This window comes from Populus euphratica, unplaced genomic scaffold (assembly GCF_000495115.2).
Source record: "Populus euphratica unplaced genomic scaffold, PopEup_1.0 scaffold140.1, whole genome shotgun sequence".
Lineage (NCBI taxonomy): Eukaryota > Viridiplantae > Streptophyta > Magnoliopsida > Malpighiales > Salicaceae > Populus > Populus euphratica.
This window is the reverse complement of record NW_011500028.1, coordinates 235,875-260,867: the sequence shown is the minus strand read 5'-3', so window position 1 is coordinate 260,867 and position 24,993 is coordinate 235,875. Positions and strand designations below refer to the sequence as shown.

At 34.8% G+C, this 24,993-nt stretch overlaps 3 protein-coding genes and 1 pseudogene across 8 annotated transcripts; all 4 read right to left on the bottom strand.

Moving 5' to 3' along the window:
- Positions 1–4,265: 4,265 nt before the first annotated feature.
- Positions 4,266–24,988, bottom strand: LOC105142306 (uncharacterized). 2 transcript variants are annotated; one of them, XM_011049872.1, is made up of 8 exons: positions 24,969–24,988; positions 7,500–7,983; positions 6,780–6,866; positions 6,415–6,675; positions 6,095–6,259; positions 5,903–5,956; positions 5,656–5,802; positions 4,266–4,990 (listed from the first exon to the last, which is right to left on the bottom strand). In XM_011049872.1, the coding sequence occupies exons 2-8, from the start codon at positions 7,680–7,682 to the stop codon at positions 4,613–4,615; spliced, it is 1,275 nt and encodes a 424-aa protein (XP_011048174.1). In that variant the 5' UTR covers positions 7,683–7,983; positions 24,969–24,988; the 3' UTR covers positions 4,266–4,612. The 2 variants fall into 2 exon arrangements, with proteins under 2 accessions (XP_011048174.1, XP_011048173.1); XM_011049871.1 differs by lacking the exon at positions 24,969–24,988 and having other exon boundaries at positions 7,500–8,180.
- On the bottom strand, positions 15,152–18,425 carry LOC105142307 (DNA-directed RNA polymerase III subunit RPC6-like). 3 transcript variants are annotated; one of them, XM_011049876.1, is made up of 2 exons: positions 18,271–18,425; positions 15,152–16,173 (listed from the first exon to the last, which is right to left on the bottom strand). In XM_011049876.1, the coding sequence occupies exon 2, from the start codon at positions 16,149–16,151 to the stop codon at positions 15,432–15,434; it is 720 nt and encodes a 239-aa protein (XP_011048178.1). In that variant the 5' UTR covers positions 16,152–16,173; positions 18,271–18,425; the 3' UTR covers positions 15,152–15,431. The 3 variants fall into 3 exon arrangements, with proteins under 3 accessions (XP_011048178.1, XP_011048177.1, XP_011048175.1); XM_011049875.1 differs by having other exon boundaries at positions 15,152–16,153; positions 18,271–18,424; XM_011049873.1 differs by having other exon boundaries at positions 15,152–16,156; positions 18,271–18,418.
- LOC105142355 (uncharacterized) lies at positions 16,181–20,452 on the bottom strand (annotated as a pseudogene).
- On the bottom strand, positions 21,444–23,230 carry LOC105142308 (uncharacterized). Of its 3 annotated transcripts, none has more exons than XM_011049879.1 (2): positions 22,714–23,230; positions 21,444–21,885 (listed from the first exon to the last, which is right to left on the bottom strand). In XM_011049879.1, the coding sequence occupies exon 1, from the start codon at positions 23,076–23,078 to the stop codon at positions 22,746–22,748; it is 333 nt and encodes a 110-aa protein (XP_011048181.1). In that variant the 5' UTR covers positions 23,079–23,230; the 3' UTR covers positions 21,444–21,885; positions 22,714–22,745. The 3 variants fall into 3 exon arrangements, with proteins under 3 accessions (XP_011048181.1, XP_011048180.1, XP_011048179.1); XM_011049878.1 differs by having other exon boundaries at positions 21,444–21,837; XM_011049877.1 differs by having other exon boundaries at positions 21,444–21,837; positions 22,719–23,230.
- Positions 24,989–24,993: the final 5 nt, after the last annotated feature.

Genomic DNA, 24,993 nt, shown 5'->3' with positions numbered 1-24,993 from the left:
ATCAATTTACAAAATCTATAGTTTTTAATAATTTTAGCTATTTTAATTTTTGAATCTCAACTCTCCTTCCATCACTTAATTAGTTGGATGTGTATGCGTGTGTACACACCACTAAATATAAAATAGAATGTATGATTAAGTTGGATGTATATGCGTGTGTACACGCCACTAAATATAAAATAGAATGTATCATTTGAGTTATTCTTTATAAGATGTCTTTATAAGTTTTTATAAACTTTCATAACATTAAAGCAATAACAAGCAAACACCTTATCATTTTCAAAGCTTCCATGCAAACAAATCTTCATCATCCTCATTCTCTACTATACCTTTTTATGGTTCCACCAATTATTTATTCTTACTTACTTAATATATTCAACCTATTTTACAACATGTCAATCAAAAACATAAAAAACATAATTACTTGTCATGGAGTGTTTAGACTTTAAATCATTTTATTTTTATTTTTTTGAAAATCAAGATCTAAATGGTATGATCAATGGTTATAAAGCAGCACTATCCTAAAACTCTTTGAAACGACTCTTTTAATTCAGCATATACAATTTGGTTCAAGAAAAAAAATTGTGTTTTAAGCTAGTTACTAGCCTTTATGTATGAAAAGCTAGTATCTACTATCTTTAGTTTGAAAACCTCTAAACAAGTTTATGATTCTCTTTAGACTAGATTTTAAGGTACTTCAAGGTCATGTATTATTCTTTTTGAAAGACAACTTTAGGCTATTGTCCAAAGTAATTGTTTATGCTTTGTATTTCTTGAAAATTTTAAACAATTGGTTGATCACCTTGTTGTTGCAAGTCAGCTGGTGGATGATCAGAACTTCATCATTTTCTTAATCGGTGGTATTCATGCCACTTTTACTACATTTATTACATCTTATAATTTTGCTTGCAAGGATAATTACCTATCTCCTGATGGTTTTCATTTAAAACTTTTAAGTTTTAAGACATTGATTAAAATATGCAAAATTAAAATTTTGCATTTTCTACAAAGACATTTAATTATTAAAAGAGGAAACCTGGAACTACCATAAAAAAAAAAAATTAACAAGTTACTATATCAGCACAGCTTCGTGGACTTTCAAGATTCAAGTTCAACAATAATTGTATAGCTCGTTTTAATTTTTCTTTCCAAGGAAAAAGCCTGGTCACATTGCTTTAGAATATTTTCAGTGCTTTAATTTTTTTTTCCAAGGCAAGAGACCACCGTATGAATTATCAACAATTCATAATAAAGCTAACGATACTTTTAAGCAATAAAATTGTGTATACAAATAATAGGGCTAACACTCATATTACTGCTAATGTAGCAAATTTAACAACTATTTACCTTATAATGGTCTTCAAACTATCCAAGTAGGCAATGGTTTAGTATTGCTAATCCATAACACTGGTGTTTCATATATAAATATAACTCATGATTCTTTTATTTGAATAATTTTTTTCATTATTCTAAAGTTACAACCAATCTTTTATCTATTAATCAATTTATCCTAAATAATAACTGTTATTTTATTATGACTGAATCTGATTTCTATGTTAAAAGAGAATAAGACAAGGTAATTACTACTTCGCGAGCTAGTTAAGCATGGTTTCTATCCAATTAATAGGAACAAGAGTTAAACCGATAAATTTTATTGTTTAACTTCCAAGTTAGGGATAAAGGCCACTAGGGATTAATGAAATGATTGTCTTTGTTGTCCTTCCAAGTCCACCCTAGTTTATGTCGTTGATAAAAGAGTTCATCAGCAAATCAAGTGTTCGTCATTCCTGATAATTAGGAAAAGCTAAAAAACTATTATAAGTGGCTTTAATAAATAGTCCACAAGACCTTTAGCTTTGATCCATATTAATGTCTGAACATCCCTTATCACTTCAGCTAAAGGGCGACACTATTATATGTTATTCACTGATGACTTCAATCATTTTACATAGATGTATCTCATGCATTTCAAAAGCGATGCTTTTTTTATTTTTAAAAAAAGTATAAAGTTCTTATTGAAATTTTTTTTCCTATTCAATTCAGCAACTGCAATCTAATACTAGCGGAGAATACTTATCTAAATGTTTTCAAAACCTTTTAGTTAAATATGAAATCTTTTATCACTTCACATGCCTTATATATCTCCACAAAATAGTATAGTCGAACGCAAGCATGAACATATTCAAGAAATGTGATTGACCCTTTTAAAAAAAGTTGCTATTCCAAATTGTTATTGGGTAAACATTTTCTTGACATTAATGTACTTGATCAATTGCTCACCGACCAAGGTTCTAAAAAATCCAGCACCATATTTTGTCCTTTATAAAACAACATCTATAGATTTCGAACCTTAAACTTTTGGCTATGCCTATTACCTCTATCTCAGATCATATGAACATCATAAGTTAGTTTTTAGAATTAAAGAATGTATTTTCCTAGGATATTCAAATCAATTAAAAAAAGTATTGTTGCTTATATTATATAAAGTTTTTTTCTTTGTCTCTAGATATATAGTATTTTTTTGATAAAGAAACTTTCTCTTGGATAGAAGTCAATCTCCTACCATCCATGAAAGCAATTAGTTCTCAGGTATGTCTTTTATTCCTCTTACAATTTCTTTACTTTCAAATATTCAACATTTCACTTATATTCTAAGTGTTATATATTCGGTCTCAATATATCATACAATAATTTTATTTAAGAGTTTAAATATTTATATTGAGATAGTTCTTTGATACACCATTAAAGCTTTAATAATAAAATGGTTATAAGTTTAAATTTTAATATTTTTATTTTTTAATTAAAATTAATTAATTATACAAAGTAGTGAGATTTTGTACAAATTTTAAATTTAAAAAAATTATTTAAAGGAGTGTATTAAAAAATAATATAAATTATATTTTTAAACTTTATTTAACAGTTTAAATTTTTAAGTTTTTTTTTTGGGATACTAATAAACTAACTTTGAAGGGAGGATTTTGCTTCTCTTATTATTTAGAAGGTCGATATTACTTAATTATTAGCAGTTTCTTCTTAAAATTAATAAATGTTCAGTTGATTTTTTTTCCTTTGTATTTCTTCTTAAATCGCAATTATCTTCAATATTGTCAGTAATTCAAGTGTGGTAACACTTGATTTAACTGATGCGTGTATTCTCGTATGTTTTTGGTGAAGGGCTCCTTGTACGTGAACCTGTTCTTGCAGTCTTGCCGCTGCTCTGTGCTGATTTTTCTTGTCTTGACTCACACCACGAAGGGGCCAAGGTCCAATCTTGTCCCTACCTTTTTCAGTTTTCTGCCCAGATTCACGCTTCGTCGATTTATTAAATAGGTAAAGTGCTCATCATCCCTTCCTATTCCAAGGACAATAATTATCTTTTAAAACTGAGCATCATTAATTAGTCAAGCAAAAATTTACCATAGAATACTCATATCAGTTGAATTATCAAGCCTAACCACAGGCACAACAGCCAGCCAACCCCTACGAACTCGGGTCTTTGTAACCTTGGTAAAATCTGAGTGCCATGGAAAAGAAGAAATTGTAAGCTATAGGTGTGTAGATATCTGCAAAGCTACCGACATAATTCAACTATAGAACATCCTCAACAGCGGAGAACTCCAAGGTTGTTCTCTAGCAACAGCTGAGAATTTTTACCTGGGATTATTTATCTTAAAACAACTGGATCTGTTTGAAAGGTCCAGGACTATAAATTCCACCTTGATTTCTTGATAGATTAGATCTTAATCAACCCCAAACAAGACCTTGGATGGTGGATCTGAGCGGTAAATCAACTGACATTCTCCACTCTACTCGCATAACAAACCCCATTGACAATGCTTGCAGGACATCTCTTCCTGCACATTGCAGGATGTTGCCAGAAAATGACATTTAGCATCATGCCAATCTTGTAAAACCTATCTTAATTTGAGACACTTGCATCAAAGAATCTCTCATTGGAAGCCTTTATGAAATGAAAATGGAAGAATCCCTCTTGTTTTGAGGAATGAACGAATGACAAACCAATTTATTTGTACTTATATGATCAGATTCAGGTGAAGAAGGTAGAGCCCTAGAGTCCTTCACAAAAGTCTCCGGCTTTCTTGAGAAGTATACTGCCATCAGCTCACATGCAACTCCTAGAATCCAAATATTTTTTCTTTTGAAAGGAGAAACATTATTCAAATCTCACTGCTCCCTTCCACCCTGCATTTCTTTATTTTTGTATTCAAAGTGGAGGAACAAAGAAAATGTGGCATGCCTGAATGTTTTCATGGCCAAGAAAGGTGAGAGATTCATTCATTCACCACCAAACTACTCCCAAGGAAGAAGTATTAACAAACAAATAGAGTACAATGAGAGTAAAAGGCCAGGTTCTTTTAGCTTTTTGAGAAACTTGGCCGCTTCCCCAGCCACTTGCATGGAGAATCTTGGTGAAAAAAACAAGGGTCAAAACTTCCCACTTCAGAAATGTCACGTTCACTAGCCCAACCTACCAGTAAAAACTAAAAAGGGGTATACAAGAGAGAGAGAGAGAGAGGCATTACACTAGGGTGAATGATACACAGGGAGAGAATATATGGGGAGGGGTGAAAATGGGAGGGTGTGTTTCACTTCATTGACAATTTTCATTTCTACCAGGGCCCCCATAATAAAAGTAATGGCCCCAATCCCCATTATTGCCAGTTAGAACATCATAGCAGTTGGATTGCTCAGTGAAGGTGCCAATCCCTTTGGGGGCCTTGAGATTGTTGGAGGCATCAACAACTTGAACATTCCTGAAATAACTTGATTTGCCGAACCCTTCTTCAGGGAAACGACCACTGCCCATTTGAGTAGAGGTGTGCTGACCATCAGGCTCTGAGTTCACCACCTCACCTCCCCACTCAATCATGGAAGCACTATCTGCTAGGTATGAGAACAGGAAAGAAGGCCAATAACCCAACACATAGTCATTGCCAAATTGCATCCACCAGTGTCCCTCTTTTGGATCCTGCAAGAGTTTCGATTAAAAACTTCAAAGGTGTGTGCTTCGAGTAAATAGGTGAGCAGTCCTCTCGACTCTCGAGCACTGAGCTAGACAACAATAACGTTCTCCATCATAGTATCTAAGTCCTGCCTGTACCATGCTATGTAGGGTACTGGATTCTATTATTTATGTAAAAAGTGTATGGAAAAATTTGGAAAAATGGTGTTTTTTTTAATATAAATATATTAAAATAATATTTTTTTTATCTTTTAAATAGATATATCAAAACAATTTAAAAACATTTAAAAAAATATTTTGTTTTTTTTTTAAAAACACCCTTCAAATTTTGATGAAACTACTGTGTAAAAAAAAAACAACCCTTCAAATTTTGATGAAACTACTGTGCAAAAGCATCCCAAACGAGGTCAATGTCCTCCTATCAATTCAAAATTCAATGTGTCCAAACCAATGATCAAAAGATAATGCCAAAAGACCTTGCTATTCAACTTGGAGCTGAATATGAAACCATTCAGAGGGACAATATCTGTAAAGTTTCACATGCGCCTCAGAAAGTATCAGTTCACTCCGTTTTTATATTTGGCTCCTATATGCTGAAAACCTTACTAATGACCAGGCCTTTAGCTATTCAACTTGGAGCTGAATGTGAATGAGAGGGCCTTGGATTTTACCTTCCAGACAAGTATACTGATATCATATTGGGAATTGCGATAGCCAGAAACAGGAGAGATGCTTGCACCCATTGCAATCTCGCTGTTGATTTGAATAAAGCCTGAGCAAAGGAGATTGTAGCAACCTGTGGCTTGATATGCATCACTCTGAAATATTTGCACAAGTAAAACAATAGCGAGTGAGATCGATCAGTTAATCCATGAAAATTTTAAGACTAATTAATGAGTGACAGGACTAGCAGCTCACAGTCCAGTAGGTGAAGAGCCGTGTGTTGTTATCACCATACAGATCCGGGCTAACCTGTTTCCATCCACATTGAAAGCATTAAAATTAAGGATGATCTAGGAAAAACGAGATGGGGTTATTGGGGTTATTTGACTCCATTATAAAATCGAATTAATTCTGGCCAAAATAAGATTAAACTAATTGGAATAATACCTGCCAACCAGCTTCAATGCTGTTGAGATCTTGACCAAAGGAGCCTCCCAGTATCCACAGCTGAGACAAGCTGAATTCATTAGGCTGTTGTATTTTGGGTTCCCATACATTAATGGTTGCTTTTGCTCCATAGTATTTATCCCCTTCCACATAAGCTATTGCATGCTAATCACCCAAAAAATATTGTCAGACAAAAGAATATGAACATTGGGAACAAATAGAGCATGACAGAATCAACAAAGTTGATGACAAAAGCTACTTTAAATATGTCTTTAAATAAATTTATGTACAAGAGAAGGAATAAGAGGTAGAAACTTAACCTGGTGACCACTTTCATTGACGAGATCAGGATCTGCAGACCTGGGCTGGGGGATTGCTCTGTGCTTCTTCTTGCCATATCTTTTCACAGAGCTAGCTCTTAAAACATCATCCTTCTTTGTTCTTCTAATGGGAATAGTACCCTCGGGGCATTTACCATTCACATGCCACGACTGAGTAATAGGGTTTGTTCTTTCTTTGGATTCTGTAGATACCTTGTTATCATCAAAGACTCGTCCTTCTGGATGGTAACCAGGTCTCATCTAATTAACAAAAAACAAACCCAACTGACAGAATCAGTAACAGCAAAAACCAAAAACATGAAAAATAGATAAGACTTTGAAGTGTGCGGCTGAAGAAGATTAACCTGAATCTTGTGGTCTCTGGGGAAGGGGTGATCAAAAGCAGGCTGATGAGACATGTGAACACAATCAATTATATCTCCATCTGGACTCTGTATAGCCATAAAAAAAATCCAAGGAAGATAGTGAGAAATCTTGCAGCAATACCACAAATTTGTCGGTCCTATCAAATCATGCTAGAAGTTAGTATATCAGCAAGGTCTTAAGAGTTAAGTCCACATAAAATTGGAAGCAGAAGAGAAACCATAGTCCCACTTGCATTTATGTCATGCTTTGTTGCTTAGAAAATGTGGAGTGCCAAAAACAATACAAATTTGCAGTTTCTTTCTTTATTGCTTCAATAACTCCAAAAAGGACATCATCATGTGGAGATAAAGAAAGAGAGATGGAAAATAATCAAAGCATCATTGTTGCTTCCAAATAATAAAATTTCAAGAAAAATAAAAAAATTTGATGATCATCACAGAACAAAAAGGAGATTTAAAGAAAACCCGTTTACATTCTTAACCCACTTCACCGCTGAGAAAATGCAAGAAACCAAATGAAAATAAAAGGAATACAAAACCCACATAAAACCACCACGAGTCTTAGTTTGAGATAAATTCTTAAACCAATCCATTCAGGCAAAGAAAAGAAGAAAACTTGAAAAACATATTTTCCTTCACTTTCCCTCGGTTTCAGAGTCACCAAACAGAACGCCAAGGAAAAAAACAAAACAAGAGTACCTCAATGCTTTTAACAGCTGGCTTGTTCAAGCGGTCCAAGTGTTTTTGGACCTCAAGTTTCTGTCTTGACACACTCAATCTAGCAGCGCAAGATAGTGAAACCAAACTGCACAAGCAAAATATCAAAACCAAAAGCCTGCTTCTGCTAAAATGAGCACAACCACCATAAGCACAAGAACCCATCTTCACTGAAAAAAAGAACCCACAAAAGAACCAGAGCAAACTCTTCCTTATCCTACGCACCCAGGTTAAAGCTTAAGCATAGCAGTAAACAATACTACACTACCACGCTACACCATGTAAGGGATAGAAAAATGTTAAGAGCGCTTAAAAGACAGCTTTTTTAAGTTAATCTTCTTCTGCTACTGCTTATCCTACGCACCCCTCGGCTCCCACCTAGCTTTGAAGTGGGTCTTGCTTGTTGTGTTCTGTTTCCTCCAGAAAATCCAATCAAGCTCTCTGCCCACTTCTGCCTTTTCTCTCTCTGTCTCTGAAAAACACCTTCTTTCTCTCTCTTTCTCTTCAAAAAATCACCTTTCTTGTCATTTTCTCTTTCTCCATGAAACTCTCTACTTTTTTTTATTATTTAAAATGTCTCTTTCCTCCTCCTGTTAACAAATAGTTTAAACCCCACTTTGGTTTTCCAATTTCCACCATGTGATCTGATTGTCCTTCACTCCTCTCTCACAGAAAGAAAGCAATGTTTTATTGTTTTATTTATCTATTTTTTTACTTTTTTAATTAAACAAAAGAGGGGTGAAATGGGGATTAAGTAGGATTAGTGGAGGATGGGGAAGGGAGTGGTGGTGGAAAAACTAACAATTTTTCGTTGTCTTTTTCAAAAGCCTGCTTTTATGAGGCCCTTCCTTTAGGCTCCCCATTTGCCCCACTTTTTGTTCAGAATTGATCCCCACACTTACAAATTTCCTCAAATAATGGTAATCTTTTATTCATTGTGGTTCTAGGTAAAAGGGTTATAGAATTGATGGCAAGAGAGAGTAACTATAACATTATGGCCAGCACAAACGTTACCACGGTTATCATTGTTGTTTACTTGCTTTGACTGCTTGAATTTTAGAGAAACAGGTTTGTTTGTGCTTGAGATGGCAATCTCCATGGCCCTTTGACTACAATTCAGCGGGGAATCGCTTACAACTTGCGTCTCATCCACGATCATGATTTTGCGTTGATACTCTAGGCAAGGATTGAGTAGTCACAGTGTTGGTTTTTCTAATGATAAAGGAAACCAAGTGTAGTTCGTATGCTCGTTCTATGACAAGGCTTAGTGGGATAATGGCCATATAATTCTAGAATCAACTGGTTAAACACAAAAGAGAGAAGTGCTAAAACTCATGGTCCAATATTTGCTCAAACGAAGGAGGCAAAGGGCACCATTTTCTATGCCAATAGAATATGTCAAAGCTGTAGGAGCTCAAATATCTAACAAAGAGAGAACATTTCGCAAAGAAATGGCCATCGTTGTTTTTATTGCAAGAAAAAGAGCAGGAGAGAGAGGCTTAATATATATAGTTGTTCGGCTTCATGGACCAACGCTTACGTTAGCTCGGATTCGAGCTCTCTCATGCATGCAATCTCAAGCCCTCCTCGTTTACATTTCCCAGGCATTAAAAACAAAACATGACTCCCGATAACTCAAATTGACAAGGGTAACTTGTCTTTGTTGGCTCTAAGCGTACGACTGTCGTGAAAATTTAGAGGAAGAGCTGTGATGGATCGGATCGTACACATTAGCCATCAATAATCAAGACGTCCACCGTACAAGAAACATAATCGCATGCAAGCTCACCCAGATAGCGACGTTAACCTGATACCAGTCACCGTGAGTTAATTACTGTGTTACTGTTCGTTTTTTTCTTTTTTAAAATATTTATTTTTTATGCTTTCATATTATTTTAGCACACTAATATTTAAAATAATATTTTTCAAATCTCATCCATTCAAGGAGTAAATATTTAAAAATAATAATAATAATGGTAATTAGAGGGGACCAAACAGAAATTCTTGTTCCCGAGCAAGGGTCTCCTCCGCCTTCACTTCGGCACCTCGTTTCCTACCACCAAGGCAGCAGTACTGGGCTCCCAGTGGTAGCCACCGTTATGCCCTTTTTAACGCCGTTACTTACCTCACGGGCCTGCCCGTCGGCCTTAACTCCGCAACCGCCTCCGTGTACAGTACACGAACGAGGTGACGTGTTACCCGAAATAATAATAATAATAATAATAAAACGCCTTGGGGTGAACTGTGTAGGTCTTACCACGTGTGGCTGCATCACGATACGTACACGTGTAACAAACTCGTGCGAAAACGGCACACGTCACGAGGAAAAGGGCAGGAATGAGAGAAATGTGAAAAAGAGGATTGACTTGACCACTGCCGCTGACGGTAACTAACGGTAGCGAAGGAGAATCCAAGGGGAAAGTGGTGACAAAGCCATCACAAAGGCCAAGGGCTCCGGTCTTTCTCATGGCTTGGCTAATTACAGGTTAAAAAACCCTTTAATTGTTTCTTGTTAGTTATAACTGAATCCTCAATAACTAAATACATAATTGCTCTTTTCATAATTATCTACTTATATTTTGACGGGAGTGAAGCAACTTGCGGGAAGCACGGTAATTATGTGGGAATCTTCACTGACTAAATACATAATTATTTTTTCATAAATATCTACTTATATTCCCGACATTGCCTACTGCTACATGCATCGGTAATTAGTTTCAGCATGCCATGTTCAATCCTCGTCTTTTTTTTTTTAATTTGAAAATATATTAAAGTATTTTTTTTGTTTTTAATGTTAATATATTAAAAACGTGGAAAGAAGTATTAATTTTAGTGTTTTCTCACGAAATTTACACGAGGAAAACTAACAAAACAAGAATAAAATAAAATATGTGCATAGATTTGTATATAGAGTAAATGTGTGGTTGGTAGGACTATTTTGTATTTCTGCCGGTAGCTGCAGGACCCCTTTGTCCATTTCCGCTATATGACACGTGGCCATAGCTCCACACGTCGACGTCGTCGTCGTTGTCGTCGTCATCCATGTGATTTTGGCCCCACACCCCACTTCCCTCCTCCATACTTGCATGCATTGAAGTAACAAGACACTTGGATGGTCGGGCCCATTCTCTAAAGTTCATTTATGTTGTATTTTCACCCCAGATTTTTAATTTAATTTATGAAAAATATTTCCAAAAAAATATTCACTTGTTCTTAGACCCGGTTTTCGATGCAAAATCTACATCCATTCCCCTAGATATATATATATAAATTACATGATTTTCCGCTGCCATGGGTTAAATAGTTGCAGAGTCTCTAGAAAATCAGCCATTGTTGCTATCATATCACACACCACCTGTCAATGACCCTTTGATGAATCGTACAAGATCAATAATATCTGGGTTAAATATATTTAATAGATATGAAACCCTTTACTGTTCCTGTTTAAATACAGTAAAGATAATACAAAATTACAAATACACTTACTTATATTAACCATGACAATAGTTGAATAGAATTACAATTAACTCACTAGACACTAATTAATTATATACAAATAATAAAACGATCAAGATTATTTCATTAAACACCATTAATTAGTGACCAGCGGTACTGTTCGAGATCATGGAGGGCGGGTCAGGTTTCTTGAACTGACTTGAAAATACCATTGCATGAACAGCAGGATGGCATGGGAATTCATGGACATGGATCACTTAGTTTCAGACGTCTGCATTATTTAGAGGGGGTGTTAATTTCTTGCGTTCCAAGAACGAAACACAAGTAATAAACCCTGATAACATTTGATCTCGCGGACCCTGTTCTTTATATCTGATCATGAACATCGCTGTCTCTGTGCTCTTGTTGCCTTGAGGCATTAACGAAATCCAAAGACGAAGCAAGCTTGAAGGGGAGACAATCTTCTCAATTCAGCGGCCAATGCAAGATCGTTCACCACATTAATATTTATCCCAATGCATGTTTCATGACGTACGCTTCAAGTCGAGGGATTTTTTTCTACTTCTTTATTTTGTTTTTTAAGAGTTGCTCTTGATAATGAGTCAGAGAATAACAAGGCAAATTATGCTAAGAATGAATGTGTGCTTTGCAGATCATGAACTATGCAAAATATTCCAAAACCTTTCGATATTCATGGTCGAGGAATCATTATAATGTATGGTAAATAAAAAGATGGTGACTGCACTCTCCCCCACTCTCTCTCTTTCTCTTTTTTTTTCTTTTCTTTTTTCAATTCTTTCCAGTACATTGAATACGTAGTATTTGATATGGGCCTCACAGTGCGGACATGGGCAAGATCATCCAAGGCTATAGTATCTTTGAGAAGAGAAGTCAGCAGAGGTTAATTTGGCACCCAGCAAGCACCCCCCACCAGGCATAAAACTAGGCGGGAAAAGACAGCATTCCAGCCAGCCCCTGGCTGTACACAAAGAAAGTTCGGCGATGCTAGTTCTTTCAAGATGGGTCAATGCTTGATAGACGCGAGTAGGGTGCTGGAGCCTTTGGCCTTTTCCTCTCCCTTCGCTCTCCATGACTGTGCTATCTTCTCTTTAGAAAAACATGTACACGCCTGCCATACCAGTACTCATCTAATAGTCAGCTCTTAGCTAGCCAGAGGGCACTCATGTCCCCCCTCATTGGATAATAAAATCCAGGGCCCCACCTTGATTTGATACGGGTGCCGTGATTGGTGTTCGGGGTCGGCCCTCCTAGCTACCTAGTTGTTCTCCAATCTTTCCTTGCTGGAATAATTAATAGGTCCATCTTAATTATTGATCTTTCTTCCTTCAAAGCTGCCCGCTCGAATCCTGGTGCCGTAAGTCTTTACTGGTTGAACTCTGTGTTTTATGGTGGCTTCATTGCTGGGGGTGTCGGAGCTTCACCCCTTGTGTAAGTAGAGGTGTTATGTGCGCAGGTTTGGTTGACAGGTGTGATGCGGTGTAGCTGAAATTTGTGTTTTGTTTTGATTATAAATTTTGCATGGGATTTACTGAAAACTTAAAAAAAAAAAACCCTTGATCAAGAAAGATTTTTAATTTGTAAATTCTTTTAGATCTATTTTTTAAAATAATAATCATAATTAAAACCTATTATAATACCAGACGAACATTAATTCGTGATATGTGAAAGTTTGAGACAGCTCACTCACTTTCCATTCCTAGCACTAAAAAGAAAAATATTCCATGACACTTTAATCTTTCATTTCTCATACCATGACTTTCATTTTCTTTGTCGTCACTTACCCTTCATCTACAAATCTTGAAACTTGCTGTTGAAGATATTTAGGTATTTTTATAAAGTCATTTAGTTATTGTTAAATTAACAAATAATAATAATGAAAATTTATTTTATCTCGAATGCATATTTAACAAATTTATTTGGTGATTTTTTATTTTTACATTGTTTTTTTTTCTATTATTATCGATTCAGTTAGGAATAATTTGATATTTGACTTGATTTATATATATATTAAAAAAATACAATGAGACAACTAAAATGCATTTAAAAGAAAAAAAAAATAAAACTTATGTTAATGGTATTTTTTATATTTTCATAATAAATTTTTCGTTATTATCAAGTTAATTTTGAAGCAATTTAATATTTGATTAAATATAAAAAGTAAAAAAAAGCTATGGCATGTGTGATATCTCTCGATGTCTAAAAAAGATCTTCCATCATGTTATTGGAAGCATTTTCATGTCATCTTTATGATGGTGTGACACGTGTTGATACTAGTAATCCGATTTTTTATTAGTGAGTCTTGTTTTTTTCTTTTTTTTTCTCTTTTCGTATAAAAATTACAATTTGATTTTTTTTGTTGTTGATATTTTAACTTTGATAACTATTCTTTTGATTTTTAATTTTTATTCATGACTTTTTTTATTTTTAATTCCATCATTCAATCCCAATATGCCATGTATTATTATTTCCAATTAGGCCATCATTCTTTTGATTATTTTTGGGCATTTTGTTAAATTAATTTTTCTTTTAAATCTCACCTTTCAATAAATTTTTTTATTTTAATTTTGATCCTTATTTATTTAATTAATTTTTGATCCTTTTGTTCAAATAATTTTTTTTCAATATAACCTTTTAATTAAAAATAAAATTTATCTTGTATTTCAATTTTAATCTCTATTATTTCAATTGTTATTTTTTTTATTTTGAATTCTTTTTATGTAATTGATATTCTTTTTTTAAGTTAATTCTTCAACATCCAATTAATTGAGATTTGAGCTTTGTACTTTTTACAAATAGAGTATTTTTAGTTTAATGGCACAAATCACAAGTTTAAAAGGTTATATTTGTATGGCACAAATCACAAGTTTAAAAGGTTAAATGTAATTTGACTTCTTTTTTTATTTAGATTTTAAACTTATTTTTTTTAGTTTTGTGATTTTTGATATTTTTTTTTCTATTAGGTTATTCTATTTTTATAATTTAGATTATAGGTTAGACAAATTAAACTAGCCTAACTCACCTTTTATTCATTGAGTTATTAGTTTATTATATTAATTCGAATTGATTTTAGCTGATTTTTTTATTTTTTAATTTAATTTTATTATTTCATATTTAATGGGTTTAAGATTGAGATGCATTGTTTGTCTTATTTTACAATTTTTTTCCAAGATTATCATTGTTATTTTTTTAAGTTGTCATTATTTATTTTTTATTTTTTTAAAATAAAATTAACTTATTTAATGAAATAAAGTTAATAACTTGAATTATAATTTTTTTTTAAAAAAAACATGTTTACGCTACTTGAATATTGTTTTTTTTTTTAAATTCCCACGGTGTATAGGGCACCCGGCTAGTACGTGCAATTTCTTCTAGCTTGTTCATGTTTTCCGTAGTCTGCTGTGGAGTTTGCGACATGTCCCTTGAAAAGTTTGATTTGCATGATGGAGGCTTGAGTGCGTGTAATCCTCTCAACCTCCCATGTCAACAACCAGCACCTTCTTCAATGCAATATACCTAATTTAGCATCCAAAGATTGACCAACCACTTTTGTCCACTCTGTAATGCATTTTCCAGTTTACGCACTTTTAAGCAGGAAGGCTAGGAACTTGGGAAAGCAACTGAACAACCATCATAATTAACTTTGGATCATCTGTGGAAATTAGGCCCTGAGAGAACAAAATGCCTGTGCATAGTGCCCTAAGCTCGGCTGCCATTCACTTCTTTCATGACTCCAAATTGTCAATATATTCCACTCAGAATCTCACAAATAAGAGAGGGAGCGAGCAATTTGCAGCTATAATTGTAAATCATGCACAAAGCATCGTAAATATGACTCTTTCATAATGGAGGATGTTCAGAAAAGAAAAGAAGTGATAATGGAGGTGAATTAGCTTTAGAGCATAATCAGTGATAACAAATGAAGAAACGAAAAAGAAGCCAAGAGAGCTCTCTTTCTTTTTAAATTCCAGAGCAGAAGTAAAACCTATCACATGAGCATCATCTTTGAAAAGTAAAACCTATCACATGAGCATCATCTTGGTTCCAATAATGCCAGAGCAGGAAGATGCACGGGGTTTATGTATTTTGCAGATTGAGATGCAATAGCCAAATCCATTTTTCCATTGAAATCTCATCATACCTCAAGCAACAATAGAATGGCAACATAAATTAGTTACATGTATTAACAGAACATGAACGGTTATTCCTGAAGGGCTTTACAAAATATCAGAGAGTCCCGAAGTTGAAACTGAGCCGCTGGACATTGAATGGAGATGCTTAATAACATTGCAGCACAGAACAACATGGGACTCCAAAGAGAAATAATAAAAATGCAAATTATGCTATTATATAAATGATAACATGGTATCCAGAAAGGAGATTTTTCGACATCTTAAATGTAAAAGAGCGAGATAATTTTTTAAAATATATGCTTAGAAATTAAAAATCCAACCACTTCTGGTAGTAGACACAAGTCTTTGGAGAGATAATGCCATCAGGTGTACACTGACTTATCCGTGGACAAACTCCACACGGGATGGACGCTAATGCCCCTGCCTTTGGCTCCCCTCCAAGGCCTCCCTTGCTAACGTATTTATAGCAAACCTCTCCAAAAGGAATTGAAGCAAACTCACCCATTCCATTACTCTTCACTTCCATGATTGCATTGTCCAAAATCAAAGTCCTCAGGATCTCTTCAATTTGCTGTTTTGTCACGTCAACATTGAAGGCTGGATAACTATTGATCATATCTGTAACTTCCACCAAAGTGGCAACCCCCTTCTTTTCTATTTGGCGTTTGCATAACTGCCTCAGTGACTCGATAAACTCTGTATCAAGGCTCCCCTCAAGATACCATGCCCCTCCACTGATTTCCTTTGAAGGTTCAAACTCTGTTGCCATGAAGTGTTTCCTCCCCTTGTTTTGGATGTTCACCACCTCTTTTATCAAGTTTTTGACCCGCAGAGCCTTGAGAGATTTATTTACCACATTATCTGGAAGTTTGGCTTCTTTTTTCATGTCTCTGGTCCAGATTCCAATATCTTGTTTGCCTCGGATCACATCATAGAGGATACGCTCATGTTCAGTCAGAGATTGAACTGGAGAATTCAGTTCTGGCCGTTTCCTCTTAAGGGATGAAGGTCCTTGTACACGACTCATTCCTACTGAAAGAACATCAAAGCTGAATATGTTATATATGATGTATCAGAACAGTAGTAGTTTTTAAACAGGATATTAAAGCACAAAGCACCTGAAGTTCCCATTTTATGTCAAAGCCAAAGATATGAAATGCATCATACATCTTTGTACACAATGCCCATTTTGGTGGCTGAAGAATTGCTAAAACAAATTTGAAACTAAAACACATCACAACCAACAGCATGAAAAAAACAAAAGTTTCACACCTCCTAAAATGTAGTACAACTTTGAGAAGAATTTCAGATTTTATAAAAGCCAGAAAAATTGAGACATAAAAGATTATTTTCTTTGAATCAGTATTCCTTTATATGTTTTTGTAATGGATCAAACACTCAGAAATCAATCAACAGAGAGACGAAAACAACCAAAACTTTTGAGACAAAGAAGTTAGGGCGACTCTACATGCAAAAGTATCGCATAAGATTCATAAATTCACACTAACTAGCAAAATAAGTTATAATTTTTTAACCTCAACACATTCAGGTCATCAATGATATGACAAAGGGGCACTAATATGATGTTACTATGATTTCATTAGATATTACTAAATTTAGTTACATCGCAACACAACTTGTCTTGCATCTTTCTTGATGGCTGGTAAAGGGCCATTTAACAATTATGTTACTCATCTGCGGAACCCGTCACAAATCTTTCAATACCAGCAATGCTCAGATTACAAAAGCTTCCAGCAATGTCATTTTGTATGCAATCTACTAGAAACTCACATTGCTTCTCCCTGTTAGTTTCAATAGCAAAAAATCCATCAGGTTTCAACATTGCAGAAGCCCCGTTGCAAAGATGAACAAGATAATCAATCCCACTAGAACCACCATCTAAAGCAAGTCTTCGTTCATGTCTACCAACTTTAGCTTGTCACTTGGTATGTATGGTGGATTACTCACAATACCTACAAGTTGTCCTTAACATCCTTTAATGGCTCAAACCAAGATCCTTGCCTTACTTCAATCACATCCTGAAGGCCATACAGGCACATTAGAGTTGCCAACAAAACTGCAATTGGGCTTCAATCAGTGTCATAACTCCCCCAAATCGTTCTAATACCTATAGCAATAGCACCACTACCCGTACCCACATCTGCCCACAACCCTTGTCCCAATTCTTCATTTTTGGAAACCACATCACTTACCAGATCAACAATCAATTCTGTATTTGGCCTCGGAATCAAGACCCCTCCCTCACACTCAACACCAAGTCCCTCCAGTGCTCACACCCTACTATACTGGTAAGGCCTCCTCTCTTCAATCGTCTGCTTCCACAATTGGTAAAGATCATCCAAACTTATCCGTAACATGACATTCCCATTTTTACCACTAGTATCATATTTATACCAGGAAAAGGAAAAGCACGAGGAGGAGGAGGAGGAGGAGGAGTTTAAAAGTGAGTCCTCAATGAGCTAATTGAGCTCCCTACACAGGACAGGAGAGTGGAGTCAGGGCCATTATCAGACTCCACAAAAAACGATCCAACATAGGAGGCAACGTTTTTTGCCCAACCATGACATTTTTTAAGTTCTGATGAAGCACTAAATAATTAGGTGGCCTAAAAAAGAGGGGTTTTTTTGGTTTAATTGTTGTTAAAGACGGCATTGATGAAGAGAAAAATCGGTGTGCAACAGCAGCCATAAAGACACGCTCGGCTCAGGCCTAGCTTCATCTCTCTTGTTCAATGTAACCACATGTCAAAAGCATATCCTGACAGATTAATGTTATTGGTGCACATTTTGTTTCCTTAAACAAGGATTATTCATTTATATTGGATATTTGGGTGTTCTCTATCAACCTCATTCAAGCTAAAAACCGTGGACAAAAACTAATCTACAAAGATCAAGATTCAAGCTTTAACCACGCAATTAATTGCTTTTGATCAAACGAGCAAAACCCAGATTGAGTTTTCAATTTAACAATCCTCATGTCCATAAAATAAAGCACATGCCTTTGACTAGATAGGAGTTAGTTCATAGTCCTTGCAATCACACACAGTCTTTTATACTTCAAAAGTTCCAAGTCTAACAGTGATATGAGACAAAAAGAATGAAAGAAAGAGTAGTTGCAATACTAACCGGAAGAGGCAGGCGGTGCAATAGGCCGGAACGCGGAGGTCGAAGGAAGAGAAGAGGTAGCGGCAGCAAGCGGCGGGAAGGTGACTGACTGAACACAGGCTAGATAGAGGGATGCGCGTGTACACCGTAGAATGAGAGTACGAAAAACGCTGCGTTTCACTTATAAAGGTTTTTTCAGTTAAATGAAATCCATTTTATTTATTTTTTCAAAGACTATTTTTTAGTTGTTTGTCAAGCTTAGAATAAACACGTGATATGACCTGGCATTTTGTTAAGAAGATAACTTTAATTTATTTATTTTTAATATTTCGTTGACTCTATTTTTTTTATAATCTTGATTCTCTTTTACTTTTAAAAAGTTAATAAGAAAAGGGATTATATATATATACGGGCACTGTTTAGAACCCGCTTGACAATGAAATTATATATATCTATGTTTTATTTAAAATGCAGATGTAAGGTAAAAACAAAACGTATTTTACTATATATGAGTTACATGTTTTTTTGCATTCTTTTTTGCATTCGAGACGCAGGAAAAGAAGAAGCAAGTGTACTTTGTGCACACTGTTCACACTAATTTTAATTAGCAATGTATGTGAACAATGCAATAGATTTGCACTGTACACTTGAAAAATAACGAACAGTGCAGTGAATTGCACTGCAATAGATTTGCACTATTCACTTGAAAAATAACGAACAATGCAGTGAATTACACTATTCATGTGAACAGTGCAAATCTATTGCATTGTTCACACATTTTTTTAAAAGATTGTTAATTTTATTAATATTAAAAAAAAAACTAGTTTAAAGTAAATTAAATTAATTTGTACTGTGAATAATATTTTTTTCCTAAAAAATTAGTATATAGTGAATTAAATTCACTCGCATTATAATATTAATTTTATACCTGATAATATTTTATCTAATTTTATTACACGCTCAAAATATTATGAAAACTGTAGTTTTTATCGGATAAATTTTATACGTAATGGAATTATAAATAATTTAATAGAATAATAAAAAATATTTTATATAAAGTATTATTTATTTCATGATGTAATAGAAGTAATTAACTCTACAATATTTAAATTTAAAACCATCAATATTAATATATATTTTTTAAAATTATTTTATAACTTTAATTTCAAAAGTATTTTTAACCGAATACATTAAACTACTTTTTTTTAACCTCAATTTCAACCATAGTTTTAACCAAACACCTATTTTTTCAAATCAACCTCAACTAAAAGTATTTTTTATAAAATAATTTTTTTAAAACCACAACCACAACAGCTACCGCAATACCAAATACACTCTTAAACTCTCATATCCAAAACTCTATTTTAAGAATTTTACTCGTTGAGTAATAAATATAATAAAACTCCGATTTGTGATAAGCCATTAGCATATAAGAATTAACTTGAATGACTTGTATGATGTTTTTGTTCTGGTCATGTTGTGTTCAAGTCATTGTGCGTGACCTGCACATGGAGACTCGGGGATGCATGCTGAATCAATCCCATGAGCATGTCCTGCACATAAATGCTTCCCCTGATTTGGGATATCGTCCCATGAATCTCACTGAAGATGGCCTGGCTGTTGCCGACGATCGATGAGCCTTCCTGAACAGGTTTCAACTGTGTTTTACACAAAGAGTACCAGAACTCCCAACTGTTTACTCACCTCAGATTTCAAGGCCCTCTAATCTCCCAATGCACAAGTTTTCTTGCTACTTGATGATAGCAGAGACTTCCCAACACTCTGAAGGCTGTAAAATGGCCAGTTGATGCTCTTCTTACTCGCAAAGACCCTCTTAATGACGGCCTCGAGAGAAGTTTGAAAACGACGAGTGAAGATGCCAAAGACCCTACCCTCGATTCTCATCGAAACTAACTTGCCAACTTTCCAACATGTTTCCTTATCTTTCCATATCTAGTTTCTGTTTTCACGAAGGACAGCAAAACCACATTTGGATAACTCCTTCTCAAGAGACTGATCATTTTGATTAATACTTATAAGGCAGATGCGATATCATAGAATGCAGCAGCTAGAATTTGAGCATAGGGATACCAACCATAGCTGCTTCAGGCAACTCTCTGGAAAGCAACACGGGAAAACATAGGGTCACGAGTAATGAGAAAGCTGCAGTCTCTACATATGGTTTGCAATCTTCAAAAGCCATCTGGGAAAAATTATGTTTCTCCTAGAGGATGTCTGTCTGTAGGTTAGGGCAAACGAGCTGCAGCAATGTTTTGAGTCATGTTAAATGTGGCAGTGCAACCGAAAATCATATATTTCACGAGAGAGGACCAGCAAGCCAGTTCATAAAATGGAATGGATTCCTTTTAACTATTGGAAAGAGCTGGCCATTTGTCTTTTCAATTTTTGATGTTAGGGCTGGATTCCCCTACATCAGTGAGAATAATAACAGACAATATCCAACTGTTACCAGGCATATTCCAACTCACAATATTCTATCAACCAAATCATAGACCCTTTTTAGAGTTTCTTATCTCTACCTTCATCATAGACCCTTTTTAGAGTTTCTTATCTCTATCTTCTCAGCAATTTGCAAAACAATCTGACAGAGGATCACTCACGACCTCAAGATCTAAATGAGAGGCCATATCATTTACCTGTTTTATGGGCATTCACCTGTGCTATTCTGGTTTCTTTTTTCAAACTTCTTTTCTGCAACTGCCCAAACATTTCCATCTCCTTTGCTACATATTTCTTGCATTTGTCATACGATCTTAAGAGTATTTGTAAAACAGTTCTTGAAGGAGAATATTCATACCACTTGCTTCTTCCATACTTCAATGTATAGAGCTATGATATTCAGCTACATATGCAGTTCCTTTCATCTCTCTATCAATATCATTTGTTGTTATTGCTATTTCACAAGGTACATGAATGGGGGACATGGCATAACAAGTTTGATTGCAACACAACTCTTTTGTGAGGCTTTTAACAATTTAATTTCCGAGAACAATTTGGTTAAAAATAACTCAGCCTCTAAGTAATCATCCAGTCTTTCATGGTTTATTTCAATTGCTTAAATCAAAATCCTATCCCATCATGTATAACCAATCCAAAATTTGTATAAATTTCTATTTATAATCAAAAAGTTACAAGATTGGATACATCTACATAACAAATAAAGATCCCAAAAGTTCTGAATGAAATTAGGCCAATATCACAATTTCATAATGGTCACACATGTAAAGTAGTCGATTTAGGGAGTCATTTGAAACGAATGCAACAAGAAGTCCCAGAATCATCCATATGTACAAACAGTTAACTTTAATACATTTTGCATTAGAAACTGTATCTGTAGTTTTAAAGCAACCACACAACCATGAAATACGGAACTTTGAAAAATCTGAAATTAATTACTTACAAAGATTCAGCACGGTCAACAGCTAGAGGGATACAAACAAGATGAACATAAACAAGCTCCTTTAAGTTTCTTACTCATCTGGAAACTCTTTGCTTGATGTAGCCGACTGAAGTCAAAACTTGAACACAATCATCTTTTCCGATCCTTTATCAAGACAAACTCTACAACTGCATACATGGACAAGAGACTAAGCATTCTACAAAAGAATTCTATCCCAGCAAGTTTTCCACATGAAGTATGAAATTTCAGCAACCAGGAACTTGAGAAAGTAGAATGATTATTGACAATTGCACTTCCAATGAAATCAATCAATAGACAGCATTAAATGATAATCTAGGTGAAAATTTTCAAGATTATATATCTTCCATCTCTAATAGCTAAACTAAAATGTTCAGGGTAATCGACTAATTGATCATCGAGAGGATGAGATACTTATAAAGATCTCATTCACCTCAAGTGAAAAGTTTGCCTCTAGGAATTGACATATCTTTTTAGTCAAATAACATGATATTGGATAGGCATCTATTAGCTGTCTGCTCAAAAAAGAGAAAAGAATCAACTTTGGTTCTGGGCAGTATCCTCATAACAAACAAGTATAAGACAAAAAGCAATCATCACCAACTAGCGGAGTCCAACTGGATCCAAGTTCAAAATGGACATAACCCTCAATGGCATTGCATATGCACAAACACATACAAGTCAGCAAATTCCAAGGATAGCAAGCAAACTTTTCTTTTTAAAATCTTCTCCATGGCCATGACCTAGCCTTTTAACGATGCCATCACTCATCAAGATGCAATCTTGACATATAAATATAAAGAAAAGAAAAGAAAAGAAAAGCCAGATTGAGGCAAAAAAAAAAAGAAAAAGAATCTTGATAAAAACCCACAAAATCAGTAGATATATACACTCGTCTCCACAAAATTATCATGCAACACCAATCCAAACAACCCAACAATTTCCTCAAAAACAAAACAAAAGAAACAAATTAAACATATACAAGAGAGAGAGAGAGAGAGAGAGAGAGAGAGAGAGAGAGAGACCGTGCACAAATGATGAAACAAAATGGAGTAAATCAGTCAGAGTCATAGTGGTAGTATTCAACATCAGCAGAGGAGGAAGAAAAAGAAGCTTGATGATGATGATGACCATACTGATGGTGATCTTCATCATCTGATGATGTGGAGTAATAAGAGTAAGAAATCAGGAAAGAATCAGGTGGAGGCAAGCAGAGGAAAGTCCAGACGAAAAGAGCTAAACGGCCCAGTTGTTGAAGAGGAAAGCAGCAAACAAGATCAAGGAGCTGGTGACTGCTTACACGATCTTGGAACCTTATGCATGCTATTTGTTGCCATACGTCTGCTGATACGTGGGCTACTGATAATACAATTAAGCTGTTGAACACCATTTTTCTTCTCTCTTCTCTCTTTGCTATTTCTTTCCTTTGATTTAAGACAGATTTTTAATCCTCTTTCTCAACTGTCCTCGCTCTCTTTTGTTGTTGTTTGCTTGCTGCTGTTGTTTTGTTTTCATGTCGGGACACATTTTTAGATTAAAAAAAAGGAAAAAAACCTTAAAAATCACAGGTAGTGACAGATATGAGCTTATTTTTTGATATATTTTTGACGTTAAAAAAACTTTAAAAAATTGTAATTTAATTATATATTTTAAAAAATTTATAACTGTAAAAATTATCATCATATCAAATACACGACCTGAAAGAGAGGGCTGCTTCTCAGATTGGATGCAGCCACCAATAACGTAAATTGTGATCAAAAGGATTGTTCGATAGTGCCCTTACAGTTTGGACTTTGGAGCAGAGAAGATGGGTCTTAGTTTAAGCGTTGACCTTCGGTTGGCAACACATGAAAACAGAAGTCAAGCACAACTTGGGCACCACGTTTAAAGATGGATAGTTTGACAGGAAAGCCAGCCGTTCATATCCATAAACATTTGATAAAAAATATAAAAAACCTATAAACATAGAAAAAATGGGCATAGAAGACTCCCCTATGCATATAGCACGAATGAAAATTTTTCAAACTTTAATATTTAATGCTTTGCCTGCACTATTCTCTTCGTATTAGCGTAGGGTATAAATTAATTTGATTGAAAGGACGGAGACATACATATAAAATATATCATCCAATGACCACCTAGACATTTTCAGACACGGCATTTTGTTGCAGTTGTTCAAAGAATCATGGATGTTTCCTTTCATGGTCCCATATGGCCTCATGCCTCTCTGACCACTCCCTGGACATTGAGAATATCTTGGTATGCAGTGAGAGGGTCATCTGCTCAAATGTACTAACATTTTGTAATAAATATGTTGCAAAATCAATTTGTTTTTGCTCCCATAAGTCCGCCAATCTCAGTTCGTCAGTCGTTGCTTCTTCAGGCACCAGAAGCTCAAACCATATATCTGCAACCAGTGGAAATAAAAAACAAAAAACTTTGAGATTCTTAACACACAGGTGAGATTAAAGGAAGGTGAAATTCAGCCAATGACGAATTGTCGTCTAGTGAGAATGATCAAGTATCCATTGCTGGGAGAATTGTTGCCTGCAGAGCTCTCGGGAAGCTTGCACTTCTCATCACTCTTAGAGATGACTCTGGGACAAATCAGGTTTTCTGATTTCACACGTGTTTGATTCGACAATGTTGTAAGATTTTTGTTCTTTCACTTTGCAATTTCATAACTAGACAGGGTATACAAATCATATAGAATAATACGAGTTAAACATTAAACATTAAGATATGATTTTAATGTGGAATCCAATGACGGATGTGCATTCTTCTATTTGTAAAAGAAAAAAAAATGCTTAGCAAATTACATTTAATTTATTTTATACTTTCAAATTTCAATTATTTAAGACCAATGGATAATAATATAAATTAACATAAATGTAAAAACCCCAAATTATCTCATAAGTCTTATTAATAAGTTTTTTTAAGATTGTTTATTCTTTTTCATAAAAAAATATTTTTCTCAACAGGACACTTGTCATGCATAGAGCATACAGCAAGCCATTGCTAACCCTGTCATAGACAGAGAGCACTTCTACCCTGCAACCTCATAATAGAGAGCCCCGCCGTGCTTGTAAATCAAGATGTATAGGAAGTAAGAGGACTCAATTAATCAAACTAGAATAGTACAGGGACCAAGTTGGAGTGATTAACCCCTCTAACAACCTATTAACTCACCAATCCATATAACACACCAAGGAGAACTCAAATACTTGCAAATTGGCATTGAAAGCTATAAAACTGTTTTGTCTTTATCCACTCCATTAACCTCTCTCTCTCTCTCTCAAAGTTCC

Coding starts and splice junctions, on each gene's coding strand:
- LOC105142308 (XM_011049879.1), bottom strand. CDS start 23,078: ATGGTGTTCAACAGCTTAATTGTATTATCAGTAGCCCACGTATCAGCA.
- LOC105142307 (XM_011049876.1), bottom strand. CDS start 16,151: ATGAGTCGTGTACAAGGACCTTCATCCCTTAAGAGGAAACGGCCAGAA.
- LOC105142306 (XM_011049872.1), bottom strand. CDS start 7,682: ATGGGTTCTTGTGCTTATGGTGGTTGTGCTCATTTTAGCAGAAGCAGG. Junction 6,676..6,779: donor CCAGAGACCACAAGATTCAG/GTTAATCTTCTT, acceptor TTTGTTAATTAG/ATGAGACCTGGTTACCATCC. Junction 6,260..6,414: donor TCAATGAAAGTGGTCACCAG/GTTAAGTTTCTA, acceptor TTGGGTGATTAG/CATGCAATAGCTTATGTGGA.